This window comes from Lutra lutra, chromosome 5 (assembly GCF_902655055.1).
Source record: "Lutra lutra chromosome 5, mLutLut1.2, whole genome shotgun sequence".
In the NCBI taxonomy this organism is placed as follows: domain Eukaryota; kingdom Metazoa; phylum Chordata; class Mammalia; order Carnivora; family Mustelidae; genus Lutra; species Lutra lutra.
Genome location: NC_062282.1, coordinates 30,887,827 through 30,900,835, shown reverse-complemented (window position 1 = coordinate 30,900,835; position 13,009 = coordinate 30,887,827). Strand labels below are relative to the sequence as shown.

At 46.7% G+C, this 13,009-nt stretch overlaps 1 protein-coding gene across 1 annotated transcript in view; it reads right to left on the bottom strand.

Annotated features, from left to right (window-relative positions):
- The window catches only part of EGFLAM (EGF like, fibronectin type III and laminin G domains), a 200,753-nt gene that overhangs the window by 34,742 nt on the left and 153,002 nt on the right, over window positions 1-13,009 (bottom strand). Inside the window, exons 12-13 of the mRNA XM_047729084.1 lie at window positions 11,696-11,840; window positions 7,981-8,170 (exon numbers count right to left, since the gene is read on the bottom strand). Of these exons, the coding sequence (XP_047585040.1) occupies window positions 7,981-8,170; window positions 11,696-11,840 (335 nt within the window). The remainder of the gene's footprint in view (window positions 1-7,980; window positions 8,171-11,695; window positions 11,841-13,009) is intronic.

The following is a 13,009-nucleotide window of genomic DNA, read 5'->3' as shown; positions in this document are numbered from 1 at the left end:
GAGCTGTCCCTGCTTTGATTCATCTCTCTCTTATTCCCACAAGAGTGTGTTTCAATCTTGCCACGTCAACAAGGCATTTCTGTTAAAAGTGCTCTTGTTGGTGTGGCCGCAGTTACCTGAAGTGCTACCACCCTGGGGGTTCAAAGTGGAGGCAATGAGGTAGGGACTGAAGACATGTCTAATGTATGACCTGGCCTGAACCATCCACTCCTTTGTCTAGGGCAGGGAGGGGTGAGGGGTGAGGGGGCTCCCTAATACCTCAGCACGTGCCTTCCAGAATCCCTGTTATGATCACATGGGAGACAGGAAGGTGGCCTGGAGTAAAAAGTGGTGAGACACTCCACGCCAGATGGGTCCATTCTCTTTACCGAACACAGAGAGGCCCATGCAGGGCACACTTTATCATTGTCAAGATCATCGGATGAAGGGGGAACAAATGGGCTTCCCCTGCACTGCTTGTCTTCTGCTTCTGCGGTCTTCCTTCTTGTATATACGAAATAAATTAGACAGAAGGGCCAGTATTTGGTCCAGAACAACATAGGTGAGTACAAAACACTTCTTTCCCGGATGGGGGCAAAGGGGCACATCTCTGATTGAGGGGTCCAGCCCTGTGCCCTGCAGGTGGTGACGCTGGGCCTGCCTGAGCTGAAAGCATCCCCCCCAACGTTGGCCTGGTTGTGTCATCTCTGCAAGCCTCACATCCTTTCATCCTCAGCCCTCTGTGTTCATCGAGCTGATCCAGTCCCTGGTTCCATGCTCAGCCTCCCTGGGAGGAGGAACTGGGCTGGGTAGAGTGTGCACCCCTCGGGGAGGCCAACCACAGGGGCCTGTGACAGAGGTGAATTCAAGCCCCTGCAGACGGCTCGGTGCTCCAGCCAGGGTGGGCTGGCTTTGGCAAATCCCGGTTGGGGCCCCTGGAAGTTCAGGCCAAAGTGACGGGTGGTCTGCAATCACAGTCCGAGCACACGGCCAGCATCCTGGCTCCACAGGGAGGGTGAGGAGCATCCCCGAGAGCCAAACTCGCAGGGCCCGTGCCCCCACTGGTCTTGGTAGGCTGCGGCTCTTTCTCAGAGAAGGGCTGCTGCCACAGGGAAGACATGAGCTTCTCGGGTTATTTTAGATGCATGCAGGAAAATATTACTTTATATATTTGCGTTGTGACTATATTTTAAGAGGTGGGAGTGGGATGGGGCATTTCCTTGATGAAAGCGTGTTTCGGCTTGATTCTGCTGGTCATGGTATGCAAGCCGGACTGGGAGCGCTGGCGTGGGAAACAGGAACGAAATTTTATGGGGAGGGAACCTGGGGCTGGACAGGGTGGTGGCAGGGGACATGGAGAGAAAGTGAGACACAGACAAGGAAGAAACAGCCAGCTCCTTCTAGAGGCTGAAGGTGGAGGCAGACTCTAGCATAACGTCCAGGGGGTCCCCGCCGGGCCATCTGCATAGAGTGGCAGAAGCAGAGCTATGAGCATGGCTGGGAGCGGGAACAGGTTGCTCTGGGCAGAGAAGCTGGCCTCACTCAGCTGAAGCCTGTGGTCCCTGTCCCAGCATCCCATGCTCAGCCCCGTGGACACAGCCCCTACACACGAGAGGCACCCTGGAGGGTGGCAGTGATGTGGGGGTGACCTGGACACCAGGAGTGGAGGGGCTTCCTAGAGAGGATGGGGAAAGGGCCCCGTGGGACTCCCAGGAACCAGAGAAGGGTGAGGAGCCTGCAGAGAAGACAACAGGAGAACAGGCCAGCGGGCTGGGAGGACTCAGGGCAGGTTTGGGGAAGCTCCGGGTGGAGCCAGAGCACAGAGAGCAGGCGGAGTTAATACTACTAGAAAGTCCTGGAAGAAGGGTTTTGGGTTTGTAAAGGGGTGACCATACACAGTTTTAGGAGAGGGATTTTGCTGTGTCATGGAAGGCAGAAGCCTAATTGCAGGGGGTTCACGTAGGGGACTGGAAAGATTGGGAGCGTCGGGTCTAGAAAGAGAGGAGCGAGGTGCCCGGGGTTCCCAAGTGTGGAAGGCAGCAGGGCTGTGTGAGGCATGGTGCTGGGTTTCAGCAGGGGGACCTGAGCAAGTGAGAATAAGACCGGGCCGGGGAGGGGGTCCTGAACTGATAAAACACATTAATAAAACATTAATAAAACACATTAATCTTTATTTTCCCTCACTTCCAACTGAACGGGAGTGTTCTGCTGATTCTGCTGGCCATGGTATGTAAGCCGGACTCAGTTACTAACGTAGGCAACAAACCTCTAAGAATGGGCAGTGCTCGTGGCCTGTGGCCAGCAGTCCCAAGTTACTGTTATATCACATTCCACTCGTTGCAGATATCGCAAAATATCATTTATGCTAATTACTATTTGAAATCATGGTAGCTCTTCCACCCCCATTAAATAATCTTATTCTCTAATGCTTTATAAAGAAGCACAGATACTACTACAATAACAAAACTTAAATTAAAAAATTGTGTGGCTTTATTTCAATGTAAGTGTTTCCTATCAGGGATATTTTTCTCTGCATTTATTTATTTATTTATTTTTAAAATTTATTTGAGAGAGAGAGAGAGCAAGCATGAGTTGGGGGGAGGGGCAGAAGGAGAAGCAGACTCCCTGCTGAACAGAGAACCCCACGTGGGGTTCAATCCCTGAGATCATGACCTGAGTTGAAGACAAAGGCTCAACCGAGCCACCCAGGTGCCCCTTTTCTCTGCAGTTAAAAACATCATTTCGAGGGGTGCCTGGCTGGCTCAGTGAGCGTGTGACTCTTGATCTCAGGGTTGTAAATCTGAGCCCCACATTGGGTGGTAAGATTACTTAAAAATAAAATCTTGGGATACCTGGGTGGCTCAGTTAGTTAAGTGTCTGATTCTTGATTTTGGCTTAAGTCATGATCTCAGGTCATGAGATCGAGCCCTGCGTCAACCACTATGCTGGGGTATGGAGCCTGCTTAGGATTCTCTCTCTCTCTGGCCCCTCCACCCCCTTCTCTCTCTCTCTCTCTCTCTCAAAAAAAAAAAAAAAAAATCCTAAAGAAAATAATAAAAACATTTGAGAAGAGTCCATTGGCTTCACCAGACCGTTAGAGAAGTTCATGGCACACGAAAGGTTAAGAACCCTTGGGTTACTGAAATGATGATCCTGGTAGCAAGGTCCAGGGATGTAGGGAAGGACAGAGGCAAAGTGGAGATAAACAGGTCAGTTTTAGAAATGAGGAAATCTTCCCAATCTTAGAGCGGGAGGAAGAAAGTTGGTGGCCAGGTCACGGGCCTAGAGTGCTGGAGGTACCTCAGCCCCACTAAATGAAATCACTTTTGTTGACACTGAACCTACTAGATGCCAGCTTGTGTTTACGCAAGACAATGAAGTGAGGGCCAGAGAGAAATGAGGCCGCTGAGGAGAAAAGCGAAGGTGGAACATCACAGGGTAGAAGACTTTAAGGACCCATGGGCAGGGAGCAACCTCCTCCCCTCGTCCTCCAGTCCAGAACTGAGGCCTGTCTCCCCTACTGAAGACCTGTCAACTTAGTCTACACCTCTGCCACCACCCCGGCCTGGAGCAAATCGCCATTATCTCTGATCTGGACCGCTGCCATCGCCTTCCTGCCAGTTTAACGTGCATCTTGAACACTGCTTCCAATAAGCTGTCCATGGCCAGAGCGATCTTTTCAAAACACAGACTACATCCCGGTACCCACCTCCCCCTTGTACTCCCACTGGGACAAGTCATTTCCTCTGCCCAGAATGTTCTTCCCTCTCTTATCTGCTTTAAAAGAAAAATGCTTCAGATAGCAACTTTGCATTATATCCTCAGAAAGCTTTCCTGGACCTCCTGCTCATACAATTCCCTTATTACACACTATTAAGTGTGTTATCACTCCTCCTTTGTAACACTTACAGCCAAACATCATTTTACATTTACTCGTGTGGTTGTTTGATCAATCTGGTCTCTCCCTGTGGCAGCTACGTGAGGGCTGAGCTCGGATCCTATGGTTCTTGTTCATTACTTTATCCCCAGCACACAGAGTCATGGCTGACATTAAACAAGTATCTTGAGGGAAAGAATGACTAAAAGACTGGCAAGCCCACGGGGAGACCCATGGACACCTCGGACCTCTGGAGTCTCAAATAACTTGGGAAGCTGACTTTGTCACACTGACCCAGTGGGGTGTGAAGATCCACGACAGGATTGGAAAAAACGAGTGCTGCTGGTTTAGGTTGGAGAAGTTGGGTAGAAATACTAAAAGAAAAGTCTAGGCCAGAGAATGCAAAATTTGCTGAGATTGCAGACTAGTCTAGAACATGAGTTTAAAGAGTTCAGTCACTGGGGATAATCTAATGAAGGAGATGAGGTGGGAGGGCTTGGGGAATGAAAGGTCCCTCTGAGGCACGGAGGCAGGCTGAGGTGATGGGGGAGGGGAACAGAGAAAAAGCTGGGGTTGCAGATAGCAGTGCCAACTTAGAGGTACCAGACAGAGGAAGCATGGGTCTGCTACTGTCATTACTTTCTTCTGGAAGCCTGTATCCCCACCAGAAATTCACTGCTGTTGGTATGAGCCCAGCCTTCCCCATGGTGGCACTGCATTTCACTTAAAAGAACTTGAATTTCTGAAGGACAAACTCCGACTAAAGCAAGTATGGAGTATGAGGAAGCAGCCCTTTTCCAGCACGCCAGGGTGAAAGATGGGAAGAAAATGAAAAAAGGCAATGTGACTGATGTCTGCCGTTAAGGTTCATCATAAGGCTCACAGTCATCAAAGAATCCAATAGTAGCTCCCGGGGAGCCCAGAGCCAGCAAGGTGGGCCCGCCTGGTGCCATCGGCTCAATGGAGAGGTTGGTTTCACACTGTGTGAGAATTTAAAGTACTGCCAGAAATTGGTCCTTGCTCAACTTCACAATGTCATAACTACCCATCAGATGACCACGCGGCCTGAAGGCTACAGATCTGTCTTTCAGGGCTGTTTCCCTGTTAGTTCAATGAAGAGAGAAAAAACAACTTATAGCCTGCTTATTGGGTGGAGTCAGGATATTAATAATAATATTAATAGCAAGAAATATTTACAACATGTTTGCTATGTGCAAGGCTTTGTTCTTAGTACTTATATGCACCACAACTCATCTGGACAAAGTAATCTTATGAGGAAGTTACAAAAAAAATTCATAGGTTGAAGCCCTAATTCCCAGTGTGACTGTATTTGGAGACAGGGCCTTTGAGAAGGTAATTAAGGTGATTTGGAGTCTTAGTGATCCAATCTGAGCAGTGTCCTATAAGAAGAGGGAGAGACACCAGGGATATAGGCACTGACCAAGGCCACAGGAGGACACGGTGAAGGAAGGATTGCCAAATGCAAACCGAGGAGGGAGGTCTCGGGAGAAACCAAACCTGCCAGTGCCTTCATCATGAAGTTCCAGCTTCCAGAACTGTGAGAAAACAATGTTATTAAAGCTACCTGGTCTGTGGTATTTTGTTACAGCAGGCCTAGCAGACTAAAACAGTCACCAAGTTAACCAAATTTAGAATTACCTATCTGCTCTCAGCGATGAAATAAACATCCTTATTCCTTTAAAAACAATCCTAGTCTTTTCAAAAAATCATGCTGAAACAATTGGACATCTGCATGCAAAAAAAAAAAAGGTAATAATCTAGACAGAGACCTTACACCCTTCACAAAAATTAACTCAAAGAGATCACAGACCTAAATGTAAAACACAAGACTGTGAAACTTCTAGAAAGTAGTGTTGACAAAACCTAGATGACCTTGGGTAAGGCAATGACTTTTTAGAGACAACACCAAAGTTATAACCCTTGAAAGAAGTAACCAATAAACTCAATTTCACTGAAATTAAATATTTCTAATCCATGAAAGGCAGTGACAAGAGAATGAGAGGATAAGCCACGGACTGGGAGAAAATATTTGCAAAAGACATATCTGAAAAAGGACTGTAGTCCAAAATTCATTTAAAAAAAAAAAGTCTTAAAGTTCAACCATAAAAAAAAATCTGATTTTTAAAAAAATGGGCTAAAGACCTTAACAGACACCTCACCAAAGAAGATATACAGGTGATAAATAAACATATGAAAAGATACCCCACGTGATAGGTCATCAAGAAAATGCAAATCACAAGATACCACCACACATCAGTTATAATCTGGAACTCTGACAACATCAAACGCTAACAAAACTGTGGAGCCACAGGAACTCTCAAACTTTCCAGGTGGGAATGCAAAATGGGACAGCTACCCTGGAAGACAGTCTGGCAGCTTCTCACAAAACTAAACATATTCTTAGTACGTGACCCAACAATCACACTCCTTTTGGTATTTACCTCAAAAAGTTGAAAGTTTATGTCCACCCAAGAAACCTTCACACTGATGTTTAGAGCAGTTTTATTCATAATTGCCAAAACACAGAGGCAACCGAGATGCCCTTCAGTGAGCAGGACAGACATGACCGTAGTACATATAGACAATGAAATGTCACCCAGCACCAAAAAAAAAAATGAGCCATCAAGCCAGGAAAAGGCATGAATGACAGGTGCCTGGGTGGCTCAGTGGGTTAAAGCCTCTGCCTTCGGCTCAGGTCATGATCCCAGGGTCCTGGGATAGAGCCCCACATCGGGCTCTCTGCTCAGTGGGGAGCCTGCTCCCCCTCCACCACCTCTGCCTGCCTCTCTGCCTGCTTGTGATCTCTGTCTGTCAAATAAATAAATAAAATCTTAAAAAAAAAAAAAAAGAAAAGGCACGAATGAAACTTGGATGTGTATCACTAACCAAAAGACGCCAATCTGAGAAAGCTAGTTACAATAGGACTCCAACTATGTGACATTCTGGAAAAGGCAAAATCATAGAGAATGGGAAAAAAAAAAATCAGTGGTTGCCAGAGGTTGGGGATGAGAGGAGAGAGATAAATGAGCAGAGCACAGAGGGCTTTTAGAACAGCAGAAATGCTCTGTATGGCACCAGAATGGTGGTATTACGTTAAACATTTGTCCAAACCCGCAGAACACACAATGCCACGAGTGAACCACAACATGAACTACAGACTTTGGGTGATACTGATGTGTCAGTGTGTGCTCACCACGTGTAACCAGGGGCATGGTGGTCATGGGGGAGGCCATGCAGGTGGGGGTGGGTGGTATAAGGGAAATCTCTGTACCTGCCCCTCACTTTTTTGTGTGAACCTTAAAATGCTGTAAAAATAGTCTTAATAAAAAAAAGAAAATAGAAAAAAAAAGTCAGTCCTACCTCTGCCTGCTCTTTTGGATAAGTTTTATTTGACTTTCAGCCCCAGTTTCCTCATGTATAAAATAGGCACAACAGGGGTGCCTGGGTGGCTCAATTGGTTGAGCATCTGCCTTCGGCTTAGGTCATGATCCCAGGGTCATGGGATGGAGTCCCACATCAGGCGCCCTGCTCAGTAGGGAGCCTGCTTCTCCCTCTCTTCCCTGCTTGTGCTCTCTGTCACTATCTCTGTCTCTCTTTTTTTCAAATAAATAAATAAAATCTTTAAAAGTAAAGTAAAAATATAAATCATAAAATAGGCATAATAGTAACAATGGCTACCTTGTAGAGCTAGTGTGAGGAGTTAAGGCAGATAAGAAAGTGCTGGACACAGTGGTCAAGAATTAGAATTTCGTCATTTCTCTGGAAGCAGAGGGCTTATGAAAGTTCTTCTTGCATTATTGTGTTGGCTTTTCCACTGGACTGAGGAGGAAGGGTGAAAGGGATAAACTGCTTGATGCCAGGCTTCATGGAGAAGGCCAAGGGCAGCAGGACACAGCCAAGGGTTGGGTGTGCCATATTGTTTACCACACCTTGCTGGTCAGGCTCAGGTCATCATGTCTGCAAAGCACCAACCTCACCCCTTGGGCCCACCTCTGGGCTAACCAGGTGCCTACGGTTGCAGTCCATTAAACTGCTCACCTCCCTGGCCCACACCAGAAGGGCAATCCCAGAAGAGCACCCAGGCCCACTGGGCAACCACTTACCCACGTCAGCTCCACTGAGTGCCTTCCCTAGGGGCCAGGGCCTCATGTCGACTCTCCTCCCATTAACAGTGAGCGATTGTACACAGCCTTGAAAGCCTCTGTTTGTTCCTGTTGCTCTGACCAACCAGTATGCGCTGGGAGCCCCACCAAGATAGAGGGGTGTCCGGAAGGTAATTTTACTGTACTGGCCCTTTAAGAAAGATGAACACTGTAACTCACTGACCAAAATCGAAAGCCAAAACACAACAGATTTTAATGAGGGGCATGGTTAAGAGGTAGTTTACAGCCCCACTGCTTTCTTCCATCTGTGTTTATGTTTACAACATTGCCTGGAAAATTAAACCCATGGTTACTATAGGAAACCTAGTGAGCTCCTCCGAGGGCTGTGTTTTGAGAAGGGGTTTTGGAATGCCTGGAAGGGAAGGGAAGGGAAGGGAAGGAAAGGGAAGGGAAGGGAAGGGAAGAGAAGGGAAAGGAAGGGAAGGGAAGGTGGGTCAGAGCCAAGAGTAACCCAACAGGCAGGGCACCATGCTGGACATCCAAAAAAAACTTTCTCTTTCCAGTCCTGACACCAACTTACTGTGTACCTTAGATGAATCATAGGGTTCTTGCGTGTCTCAAAAGGTGATAATGCTAATTTTGCGTATATGTGGGCTAACACTTAGCTTTTACTCTCATAGTCTGCCATATACTATGTCCTGCAAGAAAAGTGTGTGGCGGGGAAGAGGGCAGGATTGCCACTCAGATTGTGTTGCAAAATATTTTGAAATTTGCTCACGGATACAACTTTTGTGTATGTGTATATCTCTAAGTAGGTGGGGACATTTCTAATCTTAGAGAAAACCACAATCTGGATTGTAGACTTTGAGGTTATAAAATACTGACCTGAACATTAGGTAGGACAAAATTAAGGTACCCTTTGCCATTTGTTTTTTTTTTGTTGTTGTTGTTGTTTTTATATATTAAAGAAATATCTTATTCATTTGGATTAAAGGGGGCTGGGAAAATCATGTTGCCAGAATTTGTAAAAAGCCCAGAATATAAGCCACTGAAATAAAGAAAATCTTTATCTTTTTAGACTTTTGTTGCCAACAAATAGAACATCTAAATCATTACTTTATCTTTTCTAATGAATAGATAAGAATGATTTATAACTAGTGTACTGAATATGAGCTAGGCCACTTTAAAGTACTTACAGAGAATTTTAAGGATTGTTTGCCCGCCACTGGGCACACTGCTTTTGTTAGATGAATTGAGTGCCCTGTGGGCTTATTTCATTAAGATCCTCAGAATTCACTCTGGATCCCATTTTCACTCTGTTCCTTGCTCCAGGATCACAGCAGGGGCCTGACAACTCAATCTTTTTCTTTTTCCTTTTCTGGAACATTCCATGCATTGTAGGGTGAGTGGTTCCTCTGAGCCTCCCTCACAACATCCTAGACAATAGTCTGATAAAAGTTGGCCTTTACCTTCCTCTGATGAGGGTTGCTTTGGGTTCTGGAGCCTGCTTTGCCTGCTATCAGAGAATTGGAAGTGCCCTGGAGTTAGCCTATACCCAGCACGGCACTTAACAGTTTTTGATGGGTGCCAAAGTGTGAAAGTCCAATTCCCTTGCTTTGGGTTGGGATCACTCTGAGGTGTAACTTATACTACAGAGCTCCCCTACGGAATCAGGCTGAAGCCAGACCCTGAAGAAGAACTTTGTAAACCCTGATTTAAGACAGAGTCACGGGGCACCTGGGTGGCTCAGTGAGTTAAGCAGCTGCCTTCAGTTCAGGTCATGATCCCAGGGTCCTGGGATCAAGGCATGCATCAGGCTCCTTGCTACGTGCAGAATCTGCTTCTCCCTCTGTCTGCAGCTCCCCCTGCTTGTGCGTGTTCTCTGTCTCTCTCTCCCTTTCACTCTGACAAATAAGTAATTAAAAAAAAAAAAAAAGACAGAGTCACTATCTCCCAAGACAGTTTACCAAACATTCGACAATTGTTCTGCTTATTCAACTTGCTAGCAAATCCTGGTAGTAGAGGCAAACATGGCCCTGAGTAGCCATAAAATTAAATGCTTCTTGCAATTAATTCTTATATTCATTACAATTATAGATCCACAGTATTAGAAAAGATATGGAAACTCATATAGTCCAATCTCCCATTGACTCCTGGAGCCCTTGTGTGTCCCTACCAAAAGGTTTTGGTAACGTATTTTCTGCACACCCCCAAGGACAGGGAACAGTCTCTGAGATCATCTGTTGCACTTCTATATACCTTTGTATGATTAATTGGAGTTAAAATCACTTCCTTAGGATCTCCCCATCCCACTTCACCTTGGGGGTCCACAGAGTAAGTCCTTCTTCCCCCAAACTCTCCCTCTATGATGAAAAGGCACCATCCACACCTTCATCTTCTTCTCTCCAAAGTAAACAATGCTCCTTCCCTTGATCATTCTAAGGATTTTAGGTCAGTTTCCTGTTTCAATGACTGTTGTTAAACATGCTCCAATTCGACTGTGGTCCTCCTAGAGTGCAATCACAGATCTGAATGCAAGCCTCTTAGAGGATCTGAGTTACCACTAGAGCACTGGAGGCTATATACATAGCTCCTAGAATATAAAAGGACTATCACCTCCATTTTTCTGGATGTTATGTCTCTATTAATGTGACTTATCATTTCTTGAGCTTGTTGTTAGTACATGGTTCTGTTTATTAACCTTTATTGAATTTCCTTGCTTTAAACTGTAAGACATATTTTCACATGTATTGCTTCTATTACAGCTTCTCCATCCTATTTTCACAGTTAGTATTTGGGACCCAAGTTCAAAGCTTCTTTATTCCTATCAGACTTAATTGTAATCATATTAGGGCTGTTGTCCTGGCATGTATATGATTCTGTAGTTCATTTATCTTGTCTTTTTTCCCTTAGAAATAACATGCATATATGCCTAAGCGACCTTACTGGATTCATAGTCACTCAATTGGATTCTTCTTCCTTTGGAACCACGGGGGTCCAAATTAATGGGAATCAGCAAGGCATGGCCCTTTATATAACATGTCTTGCCAGTAAAAAATAGGGAAAAGTCCAGGCAGGGAGGAAACCACACACATATACACAAAGGCTTTCTTGCTACATTTTTCCTCAGAGAATACAGACACCTGCCTGATTATAATTACAGCCTCGGTCCCTTGGCCGCTTGCTAATCCAAACCGTTTATTCTAAACAGGGCTCTAAAATTGCCCAGAGCATGACCAACATGTGAATACCTAGGTGATTTACAGCATAGCCCAACAGTTAAATTGTTTGACCACTTCCTGTAATCATCCCCCCGCCCCCACGTGGTAGATGAAAGGATCATTCCTGCAGATTCAACCAAGGGAACTTTTCAGGACTGTTTTCTAAAGCCACATGGCAACACCCTTGCCTTAAAAGCAAGCTTTGTGTTTGGCACTAATAATGGCTTCTATTCTTCTGATATGGGCCTTCTTCTCCCCTTGCTTTGATGTCCTTGTGGAAAGAGGACACGGCCCTGAGCACAAGGCCAACTGTGTGTTCCTGCACCCCCACAGTGATGATGCTTGCAAATTCAACTCTTCTCCTCAATAGATGTGGGATGGATGAGTGCCCTGAGCCTGCGTCCTGCCATGTCTGCCTCAGCTCTCAGCAGGGAGGGGGGTGGAAGGTGGGGGCGGGAGGAAGCAGGGATCTAATGGAGGGCGCTCACACTCACCTGGGACTGGCCAGACACCGGGGTGCCGTTGTTCACCTGCAGTAGCCCTTTCAGCCCATCTCTGTAGAGCGTGACCGTGTGCCAGGCCCCTAGTTTGATTTTGCTTTCACTTATAATGACAGCAACCCCGGTTCCACAGTTAAACCTGTGGGAAGGAAAAGGAGGAAAAGGCCCTCTGCTCAACCAGCTCATTAGGTGTTCTGACCACCTCCCCCAACAGCATTTGCGGGGTGATGGCTTCTTTGAGAGTCAACCTGTTCGCATAGGTTTATGAGTATCAAGAACTGCTTCAATCTCCACACGGAAGAGCTACACTTTGCCTGCTCTCTGGGCCAGTCTCAGTCCAGCCATCTTTAATCTGTCCACAGACCCTTCAAATGTGGGGCCTTCTCCAGCCTGATTTTCTCTGCAGCTTTGAAAAGGATGGGCAACTAAGACCTCCCTCCCGCCTCCAGTGACTGCCAGATGCTTCAAGTGGATCCAAGGTACGGCGAACTAGAACTTGAGTCATTCTGCTTCCAGGTATTTCTCTGGGGACTTTCCCCAACTCCCAGATGATGGGCTCGGTGATATTAATAAAATGTAAAAAACACACACTCATCATGTCTTCACACTCATCTTGGCAAGCCGGCCAGCGCTGCCATCTGTGTTCAGCTGTGCCCAAAGGCAGCGCCGTTTCCATAGGAGGCCCCAGCTTTGCTGGGGGGGGGGTGTGGGCGGAGGGGGAACATTCTCAGACAATTGCTTTATTCTTGTTTTTGTTTTCTTTCTCCAACTTCCCTATGGCGCAGGGCACCCTCTAGTCACTGTGCCTGACGTCTAGAATTCTGACCCTTTCCCGTCAATTTCCAGACGGCCACCATGCCACTTCCCCGTGGGTCCCGAGATGGCCAGTGGGGAAGGACACGTGACCAGCATCATCCTTCTCAGGACTTGCACTAACCGCAGCTACTTCTTATGGATTCCCTGCGTCTCCTTGATGATCCTCGGTGCAGAGGAATGGGGTGGAGACTCATGGCCGAGTAGGCTTATCTAGAGGGGGCAGCGGAATCAGGAGATGCAGAGTTGGAGGGCGGCTGCCATAAACTCCTGCCAGTGCTACACATCCTCCGAGCGTTAGTGTGTGTGTGAGTGTGAGAACCGCTGTCTGGACCGTGGCCCAGCCTCGGACCCCCACAAGTCAAAGCAATGGCGGACTGCTGTCTTCCCCAAGTGGGATGTTCCACCGTCTTCTCCAGCTTAACCTAAAGTAATTTGGGGGCTGAAATAATTGAAAGACAATAACGGCAGATGCTTCTGGAGTGCTTGCTATGA